This window comes from Ornithodoros turicata, chromosome 4 (assembly GCF_037126465.1).
Source record: "Ornithodoros turicata isolate Travis chromosome 4, ASM3712646v1, whole genome shotgun sequence".
Lineage (NCBI taxonomy): Eukaryota > Metazoa > Arthropoda > Arachnida > Ixodida > Argasidae > Ornithodoros > Ornithodoros turicata.
This window is the reverse complement of record NC_088204.1, coordinates 55,488,489-55,510,628: the sequence shown is the minus strand read 5'-3', so window position 1 is coordinate 55,510,628 and position 22,140 is coordinate 55,488,489. Positions and strand designations below refer to the sequence as shown.

At 47.2% G+C, this 22,140-nt stretch overlaps 3 protein-coding genes and 1 long non-coding RNA gene across 5 annotated transcripts in view; 1 reads left to right on the top strand and 3 right to left on the bottom strand.

Moving 5' to 3' along the window:
• Positions 1–443: 443 nt before the first annotated feature.
• On the bottom strand, positions 444–1,603 carry LOC135393210 (uncharacterized). The gene has a single exon (XM_064623704.1). The coding sequence runs from the start codon at positions 1,552–1,554 to the stop codon at positions 502–504; it is 1,053 nt and encodes a 350-aa protein (XP_064479774.1). The 5' UTR covers positions 1,555–1,603; the 3' UTR covers positions 444–501.
• A 6,600-nt stretch (positions 1,604–8,203) lies between these two features.
• On the top strand, positions 8,204–8,812 carry LOC135393208 (uncharacterized). The gene is made up of 2 exons (XR_010422529.1): positions 8,204–8,276; positions 8,632–8,812. It is a non-coding gene; the product is annotated as an uncharacterized LOC135393208 (long non-coding RNA).
• A 4,245-nt stretch (positions 8,813–13,057) lies between these two features.
• LOC135393207 (beta-1,3-galactosyltransferase 9-like) lies at positions 13,058–17,234 on the bottom strand. Its single transcript, XM_064623703.1, has 3 exons — positions 17,146–17,234; positions 16,530–17,046; positions 13,058–13,574 (listed from the first exon to the last, which is right to left on the bottom strand). The coding sequence occupies exons 1-3, from the start codon at positions 17,148–17,150 to the stop codon at positions 13,149–13,151; spliced, it is 948 nt and encodes a 315-aa protein (XP_064479773.1). The 5' UTR covers positions 17,151–17,234; the 3' UTR covers positions 13,058–13,148.
• Positions 17,235–20,235: 3,001 nt separating this feature from the next.
• Positions 20,236–22,140, bottom strand: part of LOC135393206 (uncharacterized) — a 63,481-nt gene continuing 61,576 nt past the window's right edge. For both annotated transcript variants that reach the window (XM_064623701.1, XM_064623702.1), the window contains one exon: positions 20,236–20,411. In XM_064623701.1, coding sequence (XP_064479771.1) covers positions 20,400–20,411 — 12 coding nt within the window. In that variant the 3' untranslated portion in view covers positions 20,236–20,399. The remainder of the gene's footprint in view (positions 20,412–22,140) is intronic.

Genomic DNA, 22,140 nt, shown 5'->3' with positions numbered 1-22,140 from the left:
GCCGTTGATGTTGATCAACAACCAACGCCGTGTTGGTTGTTGATAATGCATGTTCCTTCAATCAGGAAACGAGACAGGACAAGATGATCCCCGAGAACAAAACGAAAACGCAAGGTCACGATACCTTTTCGAAAACATTCGTGTTTACCCCATAAGAAAGGGGGATCATAAGAACACATGACGGCAAAACTCCCTATAGTACAGACTACGAGAACAGAAAAGCAGACGGACACACTGTTCTCATCGTCCCTACTCTCTGGGTTTCACCGTCATGTATTCTAGTCACCAGCTCGCCAGTGACTATAAGAACTTCAGTTGACAGTGTCCCAGTTCTTGTTCTGCAATTCTGGATCCGGTGTCTTGTATTCCTGCAAGCATACGCTAGTAGAAAGAAGCAGCTGTCGACATGGGTTGCAAATGAAGCAGTCTAAACACGATTAGGGGATATAGTGTATAATTATCAAAATAAAATTAGAAATGCGAGCACAACAAAATTGAGCTTCAAAAGCTGGGTCCAACGGACGGAACCATTCGTAGGGAACCCATCGAGTACTTTGAGCGTTCGGAACGCATATCATCGTCCTCTTCTTGCTTGTCTCGCAGCAGAAGACATAACATCGACGTAAATGCCGTAAACACAATCATGGTCGATGTTGCAATCACCATCATATCCTTGATGTCTATCTTGCCTAGTGGGATGCACGTCCCATTTACTGGCGTGTCGTCCTCCTGGCAATGGCAAGCATGATCTCGGCACTCAAGTTGATCCTTGCAGACTGTTCCAGGGCCACAAAGATAACCCAACTGTACCACCGGTTTGCAACCTTCAGGTGTCACTACGTGGTTGCTTCTGCAAAGACAACGTCGGTCAACACATACAGACCGTTTATCAGACAGACGGCATTGATGATTAAACACGCATGACTGGTTAATTTGTCTAGGGTCGTAGCAAAGATGATAGTAGGGGTCGAATCCCATTCCGTCTTGGCATGGAGCGCAATGTAAGTGGTTGAGGGCAGTACAGTGTGCTTCTTCCCAGCGGCAACCTTGCTGAAGATTACAGAGAGACCTGCGAAGCGCCGCGTCTCCTTCAGGAGGGGGAAGCTCACGGTAGACGCAAAAGAATCCGTAAAGTTGAGCTAAAGACGCCTGCTTCCCATTCGCAGTTGAAAACACGCAAGACACAGTGCCAGACATGGGTCTTCTGGGCCGGAACTCCAGTTGAGCCTCGTAGATAGATAGAGAGCCCAAAACGTGGCTGGTGCGCTGACCTACTCGAGGTGGCGATCGACAAAAGGTGGTCGGTGCGCAGAAGTCGGTCAGATTTCGGAAGTTGATAAGGAATCGTATATCTACATCGCTTTCATTAGATGCTGCTGAACAGGTGTAAATCACAGAGTCCTTGATTGAGCCGGCAGGTTTCACAGCCATCATACGAAAGTCGGGGACCTTCTTGACGCCGAAGTACCAGTCCTTGAAGCCAGACGCCCAATGGGCATTCATGAACAGCAGTAGTAGATGGAGTGGAGAGGGTCTGCAGAGACGGTGCGACATCTCAACCCTGGATACCGTTGGTAGCTCTGGAATGAAAAGACTTCTTCGTTTTGGATCAATAGTTGCAGCCGCACGTGCTTCTTCTTCGCGACGCTTAATCCAAGAGAAAATACGTATTTGTCTGCGATCAACAACCGCACAGAATAACTCGTATCTTCTTCCATGTATCAGGGAGTGATAGCTGACTATACCAAGAAGAACTGGGGTGTATTTGCTTCGCACCAAATTGGATCGCACCAAAACCTTGTGGATTGCGACGGCATCTGAAAGCATTTAATGAGACAGTGGTATGCAGTAACCAACCTAGGAAACAGATACCACTATGTTCGGCATTGGTCGAACATCTACGTGGATATTTTTGTCGTTCGCAACGTGTTTAAATAATAAGTTGCGCGGAGGCTCGGCGACAACAAGGGCAGTATGGCATCACTCCCTAACTCAGGAGGAGTGAGAGCGCCTCGCTCAGAGGATAAAGCCGCCGTCCAGACGCCCGCGCCATTCCGGAATTCCTTTTTCCGAGGCCGTGCTCTGATTGGTGGTGTAGGGAATGACGTATTTTCCTCTTTCGAGAGAGGGAATGCCGGCATCCTATCAACATCCGTCGTCTGCTCTTGTCATGTATTCCATCGAATAGCAGTCAATCTGCGCCACTATTTCGCGTGGGATTTTCGATACAGTGGTAAGCGGTCAACGAGGAATAAAATGGCAGCATGGTTTCGAAATCGACTGGAAAGGATGCGATCGCCCCTTGAAATCATTTAACTTCTTTGCCAAGAAGGTGGCAGAGACTCAGAGACATCGTCACCACTCTGTTAAAGTTTGAAGTTGAACTCCAAGTAAATAGTTCTTATTGTGACTTGCCCTACTTCTGTAGTCTCTGTCTCATTCATTTTGTACCTATATGTACATATACAGGGTTGCGCCATAAAAAAAGAGGACGGGTGCCGGCATGCTTGTTCTCAGCAGTTGCTCAATGGAGGTAGATCATTGGTTGTCTAGAGGGAAATCTTTGCTTTCGTTTGATATAAAATTTCGCTCTGGTATGCGCTCCCAGGTTGATGTACGGCGGTTAGGTCCCGCTAAGCCATGTTCTCCGCCACCGGCATAGCACGTTCTCGCTTACCGTTTATACGCCAATGTCTGCGCCACACGCCTGTGTAAGTCTTGAAATAAGAATATATTGAATTCAGATACGTCCGTTGTGCAAAAGACAAAAAGAAACGACTAGTAGCAAGACATTCCAATGCTCAATGCAGTACGACCGGACGGATTCACGCAAGTATAGTGTTCGCAGATATGCCGCCATTGCTGCGGGAGATGCAGACATGATGGCCGAAAATGAGGAGCGTAAGCAGCGTGTAACAAAACGTGCTGCCACTACACTCGGCCAGGTGTTCATAAATACACACCAAAGAGTACAGTGACTTCAATAAGAAGTGCGCAGCCGAAACCCGTGTTTCCGCACTAGGCCCAAGGCAGGTTATGGTGGAGTTTGCCGTCAGGGGTCGAAACCGGAACTGAACCGTAACGGAAAACCGTAACAAAACGTTATTTTTTGCCGAAGAGAACCCGAACCGAACCGTAAACATTTTTTCCCTCCCTTTGAACGAACCGGAACTGAACCGAAAAAATATGGTGCTGCCGGATCGGCAGACTGTAAAGACTCCTATACCTTCCCACTCGACTGCCGCGGACCAGCTCCCTGCATCGCTCGGAATCTAGCCGAATTCATAGAGCGGACAAATTGATAAACCAAGAAGTGGTGAGTCCATGCACCTCCTACAGCCTCACCTCCAAATGGTTCACGACATCCGTGTACATTTTTGTGACTCGAGGTGTTAAAAAAAAGAATATGTGTTACACGACAGCTACACTTTGCATTGTTGCCTCGGCTGCTTGCGTTCATTCAGCGTCGCAGTGTGAAGGCGATGTAAATTTTAGTAGTTCACAGAGTAACATCCACAAGCAACGCAGACCTCTAGCGACTCCAGGAAAGAGGTTGGCGTGTGGTCCAGACCCAGAGCATGGAGAAAGGAAAAACGGAGCGGCGCCCTCTTTTCAACGGGGAGCAACGTGTCGGACTGCGCATGGGGCTCTGGGATACGCCTATCTACCACGTGGCCACTTTCTTCTCACTCTTTTTTTTATTTTTTTTATGAATTGGCAACAGCCTCTTACAATGGAGTTCAATGGTAAGCTAGCTGGACGCCGTTTTCCAGCACGTTTTGGTGCAGTAAAAGGTTATCTGCTGAACTGCATGGTTCTTTGTACCTCAAGAGTACATGAAGCGTAGAGGCGAGGAGTAAGAGGAAGGAAGAAGGAGCAAGCCATCGCCGGAACCTGATATTAATTCTCACATGTGGTACCCTGATTAGCACAGCACACGTAAACCGGTTCGAACCGATTAATATCGGTTCAAACCGTTATTTTGGTTGCGCCGAACCCGAACCAAACCGATAACCTTCAACCGGAACTTGAACCGAACCCTAAAAAATAATGGTTTCGAGCCCCGTTTGCCGTCGCGCCACACGCAAATCATGTAGGGTCACAGTGCGGGGACTGCCCTTCATCTGCTGCAATATTATCGCATTTCGTACGGGTTTGGCAGTGCGCTGACAGTGAATCGTTCAGCATAGGCTGCTCTCTCTACAATAGCTATTCTGAGGAAGAGCTGCAAGGAATAGTCTAGGTATCCATGCTACGAAGGAGTTCATGCTTTCGAGCAGTGTACCCTTAGTACCTTGTACCTTGTACCCAAGCTGCCGCCATTGCATGCGATGGACTATCATTGAATGTGATTATGACAAAACTATTTGGATGGCATGTCCACGCGTCCGAAGCATTTCAAACATGATTTCCTCCTTCTATCACTTACGGTGCAGCGCATGCTCTGAAGCTGCTTGGAGTCCTCCTGTGAGATAAGAGCCTCTTCTGCAGCAACATATATTGGGTGAGAGTCTTCTACATTGCTACTTTGATTTGTACTCAATCTCTATGCCTTTATTTATTTACAGGATACCCACTAGGACTACATGGTCAGCCTCCACACCATGTAAGAGGATCACAGATGGATACAGTCGTTTAAACATGAAGGTGGTCTTTGGGAACAGTCATTCAGCTCAACCGTATAGGCATGAGGTTGCAGCTTGGCAGAGAACTTGCACTGTAGGGATTGTGTAAAAGCGAGTGAGGGCATATGAAAGTTTATAACTGAAGTTGATGAGTAAGTTTGCAACAGAAAACGCTATAAATGAAGCTTCCGTGAAGCATATTGTACTTCATGCATGTCGTTGTTTCGAAGAGAAGTATTGCCCTGTCGGAATGTAGATCTCACGCCTTGCTGGGATGGGAACCCTGTACATATGACGTCCTTTACTAAAACACTGCACCAGAAGTATATGCATCTAGCAACCAAATTTTGTTCCAAATTATGTGTCAATCCATTTACAAGAATCCATGTTATAGGCGAAGCACGAAAGAGGTGTCATAATAAATGAAGAGAGGCGAGTCCTACACAAAAGGGGAGTACATCGTGGGGCTTATCTACTGCAAACAGGCTCTGTGCTTGAGGTCAGTAGGAAGATTGCGATTACGATAAGGCCGTAACAAGTCTGTATGTTACTAATGGCATGTGTCATTAATGGGGGAGAGAACTGTTTGTGGGTGTAGAGAAGTTCCAGATAAATCACGCGCTCTAGCTGACAAGCACTCACAACTTCGTCTAAACACGATTTAATTAGCAACTAGAGCTAATTGGGACCCCCCACATTAATCAGCATCATCCAATGAGTCATCACACTAATTAGGGAGCGTCTATCTCGTGTCCAGACCAAGCTGTGAGTTGGCGGCAACCTGTGTCCATAAAAAAGAAAAAATAGATAGAGATAGAGTGGAGAGAAGGAGTTTAGTTGAAGATCAACGACGCCATCTTGAAGAAAGCGGTACGGAACGGCCGCTGACCATCGCCGGGCGACGGAGCACAGACGCAGGTTGCAAAGCATCGCAGCTATGACCACAAGTTCCGGATATCCTGTGACGTCAGCTGTGACGTCATCATGACATGTCTGGGCAGGTTAGGACGGCTCCGGACATGCGAGGAGAAAAACACTCGTAATACAGAGGCTGGGAAAGCAAGAGTAAATATGCTAACCATCAATAGATAACAACAAAAAGAATTAGTTACACAACAAATGAGCCCACCACAACAGGAGCGCAGAATGATGTGACTGCTCCATCCGACAGCCAGGCAGAGAACTGACTCGCAATGGTTTTTTCTCCTGTATAAAGTCCCGCAGTTGCACCCCCTTGCGGGTTACTCTCTCAACTAATCTCACGACAAAATTATTAAGGATCACGGCTGTGCTACTCTCTCAAGGGAGAAGAAGATAGAAAATGGTGGGGATTCCCGGACAACAGCAACCAGCGCTCGACGTGCACGGGCATGAAAATCGCAAACAAAGTGGGGACAAAGTTGGCGAAAGCATTAGTTACACAACAAATCAGCTCACCACAACAGGAGCGCAGACCGATGCGACTGCTCCATCCGACAGCCAGCCAGAAACTGAGCGAGCGCGGGGACTGGGGAGCAACCGAGCGCACGTCAGCTCTCCGCGACAGCCAGCGAGCAACTGACTGGGGAGCCGCTCCGCGGCCGCTACGCCTGCGCTCTTACCGCCCTCTGCGGCTACCACCTGCGCGAGGCTAAGGGAGAAGAGCATTCCTGCGCCCCCTGCAGGCCGTCCTCATTGGTCGTGTCGTCATCCTATTGTCTCAGGGCTACACTGTTTTTTTTCACTAATGCTCCTCTGTACAATGTCCACCTGAAACAATAGTGTCGCAGTATGACGTCATCATGCACCTGCGTGGCTCAAGGATGTACGCTCTAGACAGGGGACCTATTCTCTGCGGCGACCACCTGCGAGGAAGAGGAGGAGCAGGAGGAGTGTCGTTGGGAGGAACCCGAGAGGCCTGCCTGCCTGATTAGGCGGCATGTTTCTCGGGAAGGGAAAGGTGGTGGAGAGGAGGAGAGGAAAGGGTGAAGTGGAAGACCGAGCGAGAGGCTAAGAGAGAAGAGCATTCCTGCGCACTCCTCTTGCGTTGCTCATTGGTCGTGACGTCATCCCATTGTCCCAAGGCTACACCGATTTTTTTTTCACACGGTCGGTCGATACAACTGGACAAGGTCAATCTGCAATGAAGCCATGGCATGACGTCATCATGCACTTGCGTGGCTCAAGGACGTGTACGCTCTAGACAGGGGACCTATTATTTATTGAATCACTATCCCAAGATTACTTCCTTTATTCTTCTATAACAATTGCATAGGAAACTATTGCAGAAAAGCACCATGTATGAAGCTGATCATAGGAATTACTTACTAAATGAGACTTGCAAAAGAAAAAAATATCCTAACACAAAACTCCATCAATGGCTAATAAGAGGACTAGACACTCAACAAATCAACACAGAGTACGGGTAACAAGGAGCGCAGAACGATGCGTCTTCGTTTTTTGTCTTTTCCTTGCGACGACGAGGAACGCAGGAGAATAAACCACACATGGCGTTTTCCACGTATCGTCAGAATGATGACGCGAGTGCGGTGCGCACTGCCTTTATACAGATAAACCCGCGCGCCCAAAGAACGGAGAGTGAAACCGAAACTCAGAAGCCACCTGTCGCCGCTAGGAGCGCGCGAGCACAGTGGAGAGCCCATGGAGGAAGGAAACACAAGGAGCGGCCCCTCCGACAGTTTTCTATCGGGACGAGCGTAGCCGGCCTCGCATTGCATTCTGGGATGCTCCTGTCTACCACGTGACCGCTCACGTGACCCTCCAGACAGCATGGCTCCAGCAAGCAGACGACGCGAGCTGTAGTTGTGTCGCAGTTCAGATGGCAGTATTACGTTGAACGCGTGCTTGCACTTCATTTCTGTGTGTTCGAATGTTTACTGTTCTATTAGAAGACAAGTCACATTGTGCCGAACGCAAAAGGAGTACGCGGGACCGGAAACATCACGTGTGGCAACGGTTACTTCCAACGTATGTACTTTTCTTGACTAAGTGGTAAAGAATGCCGTCCCATTAATCAGGTTTGTACAACAGCAGAAGATATGAAACGCATCTGCGGCAGAGTTTGAGGTCCGAAATGAACAATTCAAGATTATTCGAAGACACACGGGCGACTAAAGCAAGTTACCGTGTACTTACGAACAAAACGCGTTCCCGTGACAGAGCTGCTTTCAGTTCAACGATAGCCGCAGCCGGGACAAGAACACATTACCAAACGTCGTTTCTACTACGGTGCTCACATTTTCACAATAAATTACTTTCAAAAGGCAAAATCATACGGAGAGCAGCGCGAGAAACAAAGCCTTACAAAACCGAAACTTTAGAGGGGATCACGTGGTGGACAGGAAGCAATGGCGATTTTGACTCGAGCGACCGCTAGAGGGTGGCTACGCTAGTCTGGAGGGCAGAGCCGCTCCTTGTGTTTCCTTCCTCCATGGGAGAGCCGAAACCAAAAACACCCGCGGGCGGCGCAGAGGGCGCTAGCAGCGAGCGCGCGCATGCGCGGTCGGGTGGAGCAGAGGGCACGCGCGCATCCATAGCTGCCGCGGCGCGTCGCCTGAGTCAGTTTCTGGCTGGTTATCGCGGAAAGCAGATGTATGCTCCGCGCTCGCTCAGTTTCTGCCTGGCTGATGAGCAGTCGCCGCGGGGGAAAAGGTGATTGATTTGACGCGCTCCTCTTCTCGCATGTCTGCTGTGTTTAGCGGAGACCAACGAGTGATTTGACCGATCTCGTGTTAAGCCTTTTCTCGCATGTTTAGACTTGTTTTGCGGTGAGCAAGCCTTTTGACGCATGTTTAGCGATGTGTGCCCAGTGGTTCCCGCCTTGTGTTAGCTGCATAGTGTTGTGACGTTGTGGTTGGGCCTAAGCAATTGCCTTTTTCCCCGATGTGTACTGTTTTCTGTTTTAGCAGTAGCGGTTAGACCTTTTCTCTCGCATGCCTCGACTTGTTCAGCAGTGCTGCAATTTTTACCTGCGGCTAGTATCTTGTTCTCTGTCTTTCTCGTCTAGAGCTATGATGGTGGCGCCATCTGGTGTGATGCCTTGCAACTAAGTGGCCACCTGTCGTCGATCTCTGCAACTGCTGGGTGCCAACTACCAACATGGCGGGCGCTGGTCACGCGGGTGTTGCGGAGCGGCTTCTTCGCCGCGGCATCGTTGATTTTCGAATAAATTGTTTCTCTCCACTCTATTTCTATCTTTTTATTTTATTTTCTGTCTATTTTTTATTTTTTATGGACTCTCGTAGTGCACAACGCTCAGCTGGTCTGGACACGAGTTAGACGTTCCCCAATTAGTGTGATGGCTCCCTGGAGGGTGCTGATTAATGTGGGGGGTCCCAATTAGCTCTAATTGCTAATTAAATCGTGTTCAGGACAGTTGAGCGTTGTGCACTATGAGAGTCCAGTACCTACTCCTAGTAAACGGATACGGATTTCGGAGTGAATATCAGCTACTTGGAGATTGCACTGATACATTACCTGAGTAAAACGTTGTATATGTATGTACGCCCAGCTTTAATGTGAATAACTGTTGTATTGGTAAAATAGCTAATTGCGGAATAGTTGCTGGTACAACATCTGAAGTGTTCGCGACGAGGCTTAGTACTCGCTTTTGCAGAGCATAAATTATATTATAGTTACTGGAACTAGTTAGGCCCCATACTAATAGACAATAGTACAGGGAGGGGTAAATTAGGGCGAAATAGAGTGATCTCTTTAACCAGGCAGGTAGTAAATCCCTGATGCGGTACAATGCTCCTATTTTCCTGATAACTTCTGATGTGACACTGCTAACGTGAACATTCCATAATAGATTCTCTTGGAACCAAACACCCAGGAACTTAATGTGGGGTACTCTTTCAATTCCATTCTGATCAATGCATAAATTCAGAGAGTCGTCAGTGACCGGCTTATTCTTTGCTGTGAATACCATATATTTGGTTTTCTTCATGTTCAATATCAATCTATTTTTTTCTAGCCAAGCAGATAGTTCATCGAGATACTTGTTTACTACGCTATTTAAGCGTAACAAAGAATTGTGACTGAAAAACACGCTAGTGTCATCCACATAGATCACCGTATCGTTTGCGCCGGGAACTGCAATGATATCGTTGATGTAGATAAGGAACAGGGTAGGACCGAGGATCGAACCTCGAGGAACACCATATTTCATCAACTGCTTTGAGGAATTGTGACCGTGGATTGAAACGTACTGATATCTAGATGTAAGGTAACTGGAAAATAGGTTATGGGCTATTCCGCGTATACCGCAAAGCTTAAGTTTGCCCAACAGGATATCATGGCTAATGCTGTCGAAAGCTTTTCTGAGATCTAGAAACAATCCGACTGTGTAAAGACGGTTCTCGATATTCTCGATGATTTGATCTTTTATCCCCAGTAATGCATTTTCTATAGATTTTCCTTTCTGAAAGCCAAATTGGGATTCTGTAATTAGTTTATTATTTATTTAGTTTATATTATTATTATTAATGAGTTTATTATTTCGATTCTGAAACCATCCAACTTCCATTCGAAAACCAGGATGGTGCCCTGCTGGCGCCGGGCTGGAAATGGGACGTTGTGGGATGTGGAAATGGGATGCGATTAGGCTGGTTGTGCAAGATTCCTGGCTGTGAAGATAATCTTTGCAGATAATCTTGTGAACCTTCTGGAACGAAGAGATCACGTTCCCCCTCAAGTCCGTCTAGCCCATTTTGATGTTCTGGTTGACGAGAAGTTTTCTACGTCTGCGGCAGCTTATACAGATGGCGTATCCATAGGGTTCTTTGTTTTCGGGTTTTGTGATTTTTCAAATTCGGGAACGAAAAATTTGGTGCTATTTACACACAAGAATTCGGGGAGAAATCGGGCGCGATCTCTGTTTGATATGTCACCAGGGAATTTTCGGGTGAAACGAAAGGCATATGAAAGAAGCCACTGCTGTGATACTGGGACGAGAAACAAGAATATTGTCACGGATGAAAACAGACGAGCGAGACGGCGAATAATCGGCGAACGCTTTATTAAGCGGCGTAGCTGAATAATAACAGAGGAATAGCTCTTAAACAGAACTAAGATAAAGAATAATGCTCCGACTGGGAGCTCACAAGCTTTTATGCACAGCGACGAACATTGTAGAAAGCGCTCGTTGGTGGAGAGGAGGAAATACAGAAGCCTCTCCAAGGTAGTCGGCCCGTCCTTGAGATTGATGTGAGCGAAGGAGCAGAAGGATCGCTTGCCATGTAGCGCGACGTGTCGCGGGCCCCAGCCCGTCGTTCGACGCCTCGTTGCCTGTTGTTATTGTTGCGTGTGGTCGCCCCAAAGACGATATGTGGCAATATTTATATTTCCGCTCGGAACTGGGGCAGTGAATGACCGCGGTGTTCGAACACTTGCACGAGCCCCACAAGAGCATGTCTCTGCAGGAGGGTATCAAAAAAGGAGGACAAGTAGCTAGGTTGTCACAAATAGCTCCCTTTGCTGATATTACGATTCACTTTTCCGACGGTTTACATAGGACGACAAGTTGAAGGACCGCAAGGCTTTCGTCATACCATCCAAGGCGTTGTTCAAGGACAACGCCTTTCTCATCAACAGCCGCGGAACTCTATACCATCCTTTTCTTTCCGCAGCACATCATTGATTGTACCCCGCGGGAAACTGCAGTCTTCACTGACTCAAAATATGCACTGCAAGCTATAAGAAATTCTTGCATCCGCACCCCTAGTGACAGATATCTTAATTGCGTACTGCCTTGTGTAGGAAGCAGGGTACAGGCCAGTCCTCCGGTGTGTTCCAGCCCATTGTGGTGTCGTGGGGAATGAACAGACCGGCACCGCCGCAGCAGCAGATCTCTCGCCTCGGAGACGGACGAGTATTGCGCTGCTGACAGAACACCGCAGTTCCATTCTTCGATGCCTCGTGACACCCCTGGCTTCACGTCAGTGGACAACTGACATTCTCCCCCATCTATGTTGAGAAGAGTTTATCCAACGCTCCCTTTCCGCATGCTAACAAACACTTCTCGTCAAGGTGCTGCCTTAATTCAAGACTCGATGTGGCTTTTACAGCTCAGTGGCGTTACGGCTTGAGGCCAGTTGGCTCTTCTAGCTGCTGCCACTGGGTGATGTGGAAGATATACACACATTCTTCTTGATTGCCCACGCTACCAACCTTCTTGAACCACCGGGACTGTTAATCATCTGGACTCTCGCCCCCCTCTCTCTAGTTGCTTGGTCCCTGGCCAAGTCCAGCCCACCAACACTCTGCCCTCAAAGCTCTTTTCACCTTGTTGGACACCATAGTATTTCGATCCTTATTGTGAAGGGCTCATTATTTCGTTGCCCACATCACCATCAGCAGTGGGGTCGTGTAGTGGTTCCCGAACCGTGGGTTGCGACCCCAGCGACACAAATAAGAAAAGGCACGCCATGCCCATATTCTGCGTTACCAGGAAGCCCGTGGTAGCAGACCCGGAGGTTTGTCATAAATGCACCTGCATGCGGGGTACGCGACGCTTTCGATGCATCACACAGCCTCGCTTTCACGCCTATTATCACTTGCGCACGAGGGCCAAAATCGATGTCATGACGTCCACTCACCCCCACTAGAAGCCACAGCGTCTGCGTCTATCGCGGCATATACGGACGCCCCGCCTTCACGGTGCACTGCGCAGTGGCGTCTTCTCGAATTAGAGGAGACGCCAGAAACCTAAGAAAACGCTTTCTCGTGTGTTGTCGGGGAGCGAGGCATGGAGTTGTGCAGCATGGCGTTGTGAAAGACGTTTTGGTCCAAGGAATTCTCTCTGAATATAGAAACAATAAAATATCAGTGTACCATTTCGGCTAACGTTTACGTGCTGAGATAGGAAGACGTCCGGCATCGTTACGAGGAATCCGGGGTCGGCGGGGGTCGTGACGGGGTCGTCTATATTTATATGGGCCGCGGAGTGGCGAAGTTTGGGAAACACTGAAGTAGAGTATCGCCTCTAGCGACGGAGCTCCCCATTCATCATCTCGCAATAAATTGTTGTTGGTGGTGTAACCTTCTGCCTTGGAACGTAGGTTCCGGCAGAAGGCAACATCTACTCTTGTGGAAGCCGCCCCGAAAACATCAGGACACGAAACTCCAGCTAAAGACATGTCGCCTAGCCAGCCTTCTTCCAGCCTGCGTCCATTGTGGAGCTCGTTCTAGATCGGGCTAGAGCCATCGTGTTTCTACACGGGGTCAAGCCTGTATACAGGCTGTGTCCACTCAAAGCCAAGATGGGATGCATTGTGGATCCACCCTTGGTCCAGTTTGGATCCAGTCCAACAATCCAGGCTGGAAGTTCCAGCTGAATCTAGCCTCCTTCTTTTTATGTTTTTTTTTGTTTTTTTGTAGGGCTTATACTCATTTCAGATTGATGACCCCGCAATGGAGCAGGAACAGCAAACTCCAGAGTCACAAACATATTTATTCAAACAAAGACATAAAACAAAACAAGTGTGACTCGACGAGAACAAAAATATGACATGATTAATGTAATCAGTCGACAACACCTAGTTGAATACTTCTAACAATGGACTGTGTCAACGTGGATGTCGTATTCTCGTTGTCTTTGAAGCAGACTAGCGTCTTTAACCAGTGCCGTTTCCACATATCCGTGTCGTTAAAGCCTCCAGTGAAGAACTTGCGTTCTGTCCAAACACCGTTTACGGTGTTGTTCATCCGGGAGCGAACGTCCGTATGTCCAAGACGGGCCAATACGGGCAAGTGGCCCGTCAGATAGGGCCCGAACGCCTGGTATGGAGGAATCGAGCGGGACGCATACACTAGCGGCTCCAAGAAGCGGCCTGGTACGATGAATGCGCTGCCATGGCAGTGGTTGGGGAATATGTTGTCGCGGAAAACTGTCTCTGGAATGTAGTCCGGATGCGATGGATCGCGCTCCACCCTCACCATGGCTTCCACCTGCGTTCATGCAGAAATTGTGAATTTGTGTTACGATGAAGCAGCTGATGGTAACAGGTTTACATGTTTGCGCAACAAGTTTATTATGCGTAATTGACGGTCGACGTTTGAGGTGTTTCCAACAAGGCAGTTTGTGCTTAGCAGGCTAATTCAGAACACTTTAGAAAACATAGCCCTTATGTTCCCGCTTCTCGTTAAATAATTATCCCAGGTCGTTCATCGTAACCAGTGATTAGTCACTAAAGAAAGCCAAGTTGCCTGCTGATTGTAACGCTTCTCCTCTGGTTAAAGGACGACCGCATCCGCAACACATCTCTGAAACAGATACCACTATGTTCAGCTTTGACCGACAGTGTACTTGGCCAATTGTTTCGTCCAGATAGTGCTCAGATATTAAATAAACGCATTTTAAAGATGTGCGCTTCTTCCGTAACTGCAGAGGCTCCGGCGGCGTGATCTCACTCCCTAAGCGGAGGAGTGAGAGGGTCGCTCTCTGGTGAGAAATGCGCCGTCCAACCACTCCGTTACTGTGTTAGGCGCCCGCACAGCCGCGGCACTCCTTTACTCAAACTCGCGCCCTCATTGGTTATTATGGAGCGGCGTGTCCAGACGAGGAATTCCGGAATATACTAAACATCCGGCGTCTGCTCTTCTCACGTATTACATTCAATAAGAGACAGTCAAACTACGTATGCAACGTAGCACCCTCTTGCTCTGTGTTGGTTGAAGGCGTTAGTCAAACCACGCCACTCTTTCGTGAGATTTTCCATACCGTGGTTTGTGGTCCGCTAGGAATAAAATGGCAATATAATTTCGAAATCGAATTCTACGGATGCGACTGTCACTTTAATCACATATCGGCGAAAGGGGAGGGTTTCTCAGTGTTATCTATGACTTGTGTACAGTTGAGTGTGATGCAGAACAGAAAGGTGTCTAAAGGAGCATTTAAATGCAACTGGGGCATATATTGTTCTAGTGCCTTGTATGAATATACTACACTCTTAAAAATGAACTTCACCGCAGAGCACGCTCCTGGCGAACCATGATCTCGAACGATATCGTTATGTGCCCGGATTTGTTCATAATGGGAGGCGTGCGCTTTTTTGTGACACTTATGCTGTTCATAATTGTTACAAAAAGGCGCACGCTTCCCGTTTTCAACAAATATGGACAGATAACGATATCAATCGAGATAGTTGACTACCTTCGTGCTCTGCGGTGAAGTTCATTTTTAAGAGTGTGGGGCTCGCAAGTGACCTCGGCTACGATCGGACACCGACACCTGTCAAGGTGCCAGCATGCGGCTACAAATCGCCTTTCGTGCGCGTTGTTCTGCCGAGAGACACAGAGGCGGCTGCCTTTTCTTATTAAACATGGTATTCTGATACGTCCCCAGCTAGTGAACTTTATTTGGTTGTTTTCGGTTGCACGACCAGAATACGCAGTGAAACGAAATCGAGAATTGGTGTGGATTGAGGTCAGCGCTCCTCGAAACAGGAATGGTTGATTGATTGATTGATTGATTGATGTGAAACAGGAATGGGGTCGTGCAGATGCAGTGCGAGTGAAAGTTGCGATAGTTGGACTAGAAGCTGCATGCTCAAAGAATGCACTTTGTTTGTCTTGTTTTCCACGAACGAATACGAGTTCATGTTGCATCGCTTCGCTAGCAGCGCAAACCACCGCACGCGTATTGTCTAATGTGAGACGCCGGCACTCTTCTTTAGTTGGAGACAGTAATAATAAGCATAAACAAAGTAGCGAATAAGACCACTTTTAACGTTTGACGTCACAGTCAATGGGGAGTGGCTCGTGGCTCGAGCGCGGGCCTCCCACCACAGCAGCGATTTTATAAAGTGGATTGCGCTGTAACAAAGCATTGATCAGCCGAAATATTTTACGATAATGATTTTTGTACACTGCTTGATTTTGAAATTTTAAAACGGTTTTCAACCAATGAAATCTCCTTTCCATGCTACTTTCAGCTCGCGCTGTTGCGAAGGATGTTGAATGTTATGTCAACATTGTATTGTCAACAAGGAAGATGATGAGTCACTGTCTGTGACACTCGCGTTCATTCTAGTTCCTTTCAACGGAATAAACACATCGTCATCCCTCTCTGTCCTGTCTCATCTTCAAGAAAGGAGAGAGATTCCAACTTCCAATGACGACACTTTTACCTTGGTGAAATCTCGAACTATCATGTTTTTCGGCTTCTTACGAAAATTCGTTGAAGCGCGTATAATGTTCACTGAAATATATTTATACGTTTTGCAACGTTCATTAACGAAACTATCATTTTTAATCCGTACAGGGTCACTTTAATGGTACAAACGCTGCAATGCCCACAAGACTTCCATAGTTACCCAGGAAATTGACTCTTCATAACTTGAGGTGTGTGCTAGACTGAACTACATTTGAGCCATTATGGAAGCGGCTCCGTATATGAACATCTGTGTGGAGGCTTAACCTTCTTCTTCTTTCTTTTTTTTTTCATTTTCACTGGCTCAAAATATTCTTTCCGTCTTGCGTTGCCGCTTTTAAAGCTAATGCAATAACAATAACTACGATAGGGAAAACGACAACTCGTGTCCTGCATTTGAACTGTACGCAACAAGTGTCCTTAGGTCTACACCGAACACGCCAGATCAGAGCGAAAGAGAAACCGCGACAGTACAGGGATGCGTGGGGCTTTCTAGAAACAGAAAAACAATCACGATTGATTAAATTATTTATATTGCGAGGAGCGCCTAGACGCTTAGTGAACGAAGAGGAAAAGGGAGCGTTCCATTAGTACGCATCATCCATTTTTGCCGTTGATTGAGTTCCATACCCAGATTGGTTGGTATAGATTGCTACCCAGAAGGAGAACAGTCCCTGTTCAAAATATCGGCGGCTCTCGTCCTGAGGGGCTTCCCCTCACAGAATAGTCAAAGCGTGACGTTTTCCACATACCTGACAATGGAAGTCACTGTCGTCACTCGGCAACCGTAAGGTGTACTCGTGCAGCGCAACCAGATCAGCGAAGGTGGTATCGTTAATGTGTACCAGATACCGCAACCAGGTGCCACACCGCTCAGACACCCAATGTGCCATGTCCAGGAAGCTCGTCACGTTGTCCTTCCCTTGTGTGACTAGCAAGTCTTCCTTGGCAAGCTCAGACCTCATCACCTGGATCAATTCCTTTCGAGGTGGTGTTGTGTAGAAGAGTACTCTCCAGGGAAGTATCCTGGTGACAGCGCTGTTTCCTAGCGTCTTACGAATAGCCATACGCTGCCTGAAGTTGTCAGGTGCTGACTGCACCGCTACAACGACCTGCACATGATCCCTGCAGAATGTTTCTGGATAATGGGAACGAAGGGCACCTTGCCGCAGTCGATGTAACGTTAACGCGACACAGCACAGTACCAACGAGACGCCAAGGGCAACCGGGAAAGTCACCAAGCGATGTTGCTTTACCAAAACCAGGCCCCTGAAACACAAACAGAACTGCACTGTATGGTAGACTACGAAGCTTTCTCCTGTTAAAGGCTGGAGGATGGGATAGATCAATCTTCAACACTGTACTTACACCATGGCGATGAGTGATGGAACCACGTCTGCTTACGGTGTTCACCTCAACTTCTTCCTCACACTTTTAATGTCTAAAGCGGAGAAGATGAAGTGGCAATCATGGGGTGCAGTAAAGAGAGAACACTCTACTTGCTTCTCTTCCGCATTCGTTCGTATCGTTGTCCTCATTGCCATTTGGATGAGACCATGATCACTTTTTTCGCGTCTGCTCTCGCTCATCTTACCGTAGCACCTTCTCGGTCGTCGCCTTCAGTTCGGAAGGCATTCCCCTCACGCTTTCTGCCATCCTCTCGTTTGGTCGTTCTTCAGGACGCTGCTTATCCCACATTATCTTTGATAAGAATAATAAGATCAGTCATATTCTACATGTAATCTAGTCAGCGTTTTTCATGCTGTGCTAAATTATCATGATTAAGTCAGCGTTCCGTGGCCAGTGGGGTATGTGCCACTTTTGACGAAGCAAAAGAGCACCGTGCTTCGGCTCAGCGAGTCCAGGTTGTCGCTCTATGTCATATTATGCTAAGTAACTAAGCAAGGAATGCCGGTCCACTCACGCGAACATAGCGCAATCATAGCGTCGCTACAAATTTGAAAATGTAACGGCATTCCGGCACCGCTACCAAATAAAAGTAGCGTAGGCTCTTTTCCGCAATTTTTCTGCTACCTACCCTCGGAGTTCGGACATATCATTGTCCGATGTGTCTTGCGATGGCGTGCAATTTAAGTTTCTCCAGTCAGCCGACACGCAGCTCAAACTAATTTATGCCATTTCATGCCTAGCTAATTGATTCAAATTAGGGTACCCATTTGTTCTGAAGCAAGTAAGGTGTCGTCACCTCGGATGCCCAAAGCGCGACAGTATTATGCGCTCTCCTTATTTCGGCCGCAATGCACATGGGTACCCAGTCCTGAAGATGGCTCGTCATCTCCTGCAAGGCACAAGTTTTTCAACAACGTTTTTTAGATCACTACCGATCACCGAACATCAAGTTCTTCCCTCTACTTACTGTCACCGCGTTAATTTTCCTTGTGTCTACCTCTACTAAACCTATCACGTCAGGTATTGATTTAGAAACAGTCTCATGTTTTCTAAGGTCGATTTCGCCCACTGTGGGTGCCTAAAATATTAACATTTCTCGTAGGTGGAATGTAACAAAAGCCAAGCATATGCCCCAAGAACATAATAATATCCTCAGGTCATCCCAGGGATGTTCCCTTGTGAGAGGAATAACATCCCCGTATGGTTCTCAACTTGTCAGAAAAACATTGAAATGCATCGCCTCGAGCCATCCTCAGAATCTCTTCAGGAAGTCTCCCAAAGACATCCTCAGTAGGGTTTTAAGCAACACAGGATACCTTATAGTCATGAACTATTTATTGCTTTATTTTTTAGAAATGAGCGCACGTTTTCAGTACAAGGTCATTTTTCTTTTTTCCGGTATTTTTTTCAACCTCAGCCACCAGTTTTTCATTTTTGGTTTCTACTTTTTATTTGTTTAGCGTGTTTCTCATAATGTAAAATGAGTGCGCCGCTTTAAAAAGCAAGCTGAGTGTAAATTCAAAGATTCAGATAAATCTTACCAGATGCACTGAGCCTGGGAAACTGACTTCGAAAAGTACTCGAATTTCCTTCTTAACAAAAAACAAATACTATTTATTCCTTGTTACGCAACCTACAATAGATCCGAAAGTAAAACGAAGGGTGAGCTGCTAAGTTTAATTCGATTACGCAAACAAATAATACTACAAACGATGAATTGCTTAGAGTATTAACTCTCCATCGATGTAAAGCATGTGTTTCTTATTGTTTTTCGTTAGAGACATTCCGTAGGACCTGGGAAAGTCCAAGACTGTGCGACAGAATCGTTTCTGTGTTTTTCGCGGTAAATGCTCCATCTATCGTAGGCAGTCACCTTTTTTGGGAGGAAGAGAAACCTTGCACAGGACGGCGCATTGTTTATGACAAATGTCAATCAGCCTCAGAGAGCGGCCCAAACAACAAAATAAATGTATAAGAGTCAATATATGGGGAGCCTTAGCAGGTAAACTGAACAGGGATAATATTTCTTATCCAGCGAGTTACCCACAGAGGCCATGATAGGCAAGCCTGAGCAATGGGCAAGACACGTAAACAAACACAAACACGAAGGCTCAAAACCAGCAAGACGTTTAATTGATAACAAAGGACTTTATGAACATGTAGACGGTGCGAGGGAAGACAGAGAGAGGGGAATAGGGAATTGAGGACAAAATGAGTTGAAGGAGGTCAAAGGAGGCGCTTGAAGGCCGGGTAGATACATACAGACGGCACACTAATACAATTGCCCACACTCTGTATGGCCAACGCTTCTCTCAAAAGATGTTTTCGCCTCTCTGGTTCCCACGCCAGCACCGCCGTCTGGGACCATAGGGGTTGACAATTATTACACATTCTTAGATGATCCAACAAATTTGAATCTGGGCTGTTTTTATGCTGGCGCAACCTTTGGTTAACGCATTGAGATGTTTGACCTATGTATACAAAGCCACAAGCTAACGGGATTCTATATACAACATTTTTTGCACAAGGAACAAAGTTGATGGTTCTGTGTTCAACATTACATCGCTCAGGCTTGCCTATCATGGAATTTATCCACCAGCTAGCCTGCATTTACGCCATTCTGTCAATGACCCACAGGGGCGAGCACAGGACGTACCTGAATGACTCTTCCCGGACAATACGCAAGTATCATCCTTCGGACGCTCTGAGGACTCATATCAAAGGGCAAATACACGGCGACATTTTGGGGAAATGCTGACGACCGAGTATGTTCTTTGGGCGGAAGTATACGCCGAACATATACTTAGAGCCACCATCCCCATACCTACTCGATCGTTAAGCGTCATCGATGCAGGATTTGTCGATGCAGGTCCCCGTTTTCCTTATTAGCGGTACAAGTGCAGCCGCGGCTGGTCGAGTGTTGGACAAGTGCAAGTCGAGTGCGTCGATATGAGTTTCTGTTTAACTCGATTTCAAATTGACTTGATCTGAAATGTCCTCCAGCTCTTAAACGCACCATGCGCGTTTTTGCTGATGATGGTAGTTGCAGTACTTTCAAAGTGTTTGCTTTTTATTCGACTCGTGTGCGTTACATACCACAGACGTGTTCTCTTAATTACGTGATATAAACGAAGTTTCGATTTCTGATATCCTGCAATGTGTTGCTGTTTCACACTATGGAATGGCCATTGCTGCAGAAACCGGTAGTTAATTCAGGTCCAGACCTAGAAAACAGAATAGAAATATATTAGGCATTTCTTCCAATGGCGTGTTATTTATCGATGCTTTCGATATTTTGTGCATGAATGACCACTTCCTGCGATGAAAGCAGTCGAAATCGACGCTGCAACACTGGAAATTCCACGAGAAAACAAGAAGAAGAAAAACAAAAAAGATGTCGCCCTGTCGCAACGCTCCGCAATGGCAAGACTGAAATGTTCCATGAAAGTTTTTCGCAGTTCTGGCTTCAATCCTACTACCAGCCTCAGTTGGCTTTGTGAAAAACACGTAAAGAAAAGATGTTGATGAAGAAAAATAATAGGGAGAGAAAATAAAAGAAAAACACAGGCAAAGGACAACTTCAGAAGAAATCATCTGTGGCATTGCAGTGATTAAGTAGAGTAAGATGTACGACATCGATACGCATGTTCCACGCCGACAATAGGGACATTTAGAACAAAAGAGGGTTTTAGGTACGCAGGTTGTTCTTCAGGAGTAGTATATGCGTTGTTAGTGGAGCGCGCCTTAAAGTGAGCTTCACCGCGCTCGCGCCGTTGGTTGGTTGGTTGAAAGAAGGGGAAATGTAGAAAAGTTGAACCAACACCACGAGAGAGCCAAGTAGCCAAGAGAGCCAAGCATGGTGAGCTATAGTTACTTGGTATCTAAAGCATAAATATCAAACAAACGAGGACACAACAAACGCAGCTGCCTATTCACAAAGTTCCCATATATTAATGAGGCAGCATCTCCTTAAGGTTGAGGAGTGCGGACGAGAACGAGGACGACACCGAACAAGGAACAGACCCTCACAAGCGTTTACGGAACACCCTACCATAGCTCGGCGTTTCGGGCTTTCGAAACTCACGATCACAATCATCTGATAAGGCGTCAGTTCGGACCTGCTACGCACTCACGTGAAGGTCGACATGGTGTATCGGTAAGCTCGATCATGCCGGATGTTGGCGCACTCAACAGATAACATCACATTTGCTCTATTTACGAGTGTGATGTTATCCGGTGAGTGCACTAATACGCGGCATGATTGAGCTGATCGATACACCATGTCGACCTTCACGTGAGTTCGTAGCAGGGCCCAAGCCCAGTCACCTGCCTGTATGTCTATCTGCTGCCGTTTGGTGTAAAGCGCCAAACGCATGGGACGTTTTCTCAGCGTCAAAACGTCGCGCGCACGCCATGACCTTGCACACGCGGCGAAGAAACGCAGGCGAGGCGACCACCCGAAATGCATGGGACGCGTACGGAGCGAGTGACGTGCGCCACTGTTGCTATATTCGTCGAGCACAAACGTCTGTTAGGACATGCCGATGTTCTTCTTTCCTCTGGTTTCTGCGTTCATTCATTTCAGACATCATTAAGATGTACAAGTAAATTTAGTGTGGTGAATAATGTCCCAAAAAACTTATGCGAGGTACTCATACACAACCTTGTCTCCCGCACGGCGGCCATCGTTCTGTCTACTTCTCGGTAAACGCGCCCAGACGCGCGCGAATATTTGTAGTCGACAGATTCCGGCGTACACCCTTCGCGCGCGTTGATAAACTGGTTTTTCCGAGGTCACACGCACGACGAGCGCGTGTGCGTCCCGAAAACGTCGGGAAAACGGTCTATGCGTTTAGGCCTTAGGGGTGTCGCTCCGATAACGATATACGCCACTCCTGTGTTCTGTCGGGACCTCAACAACACGACGGAGTGCACACCCGCTCGCTTGCTTAC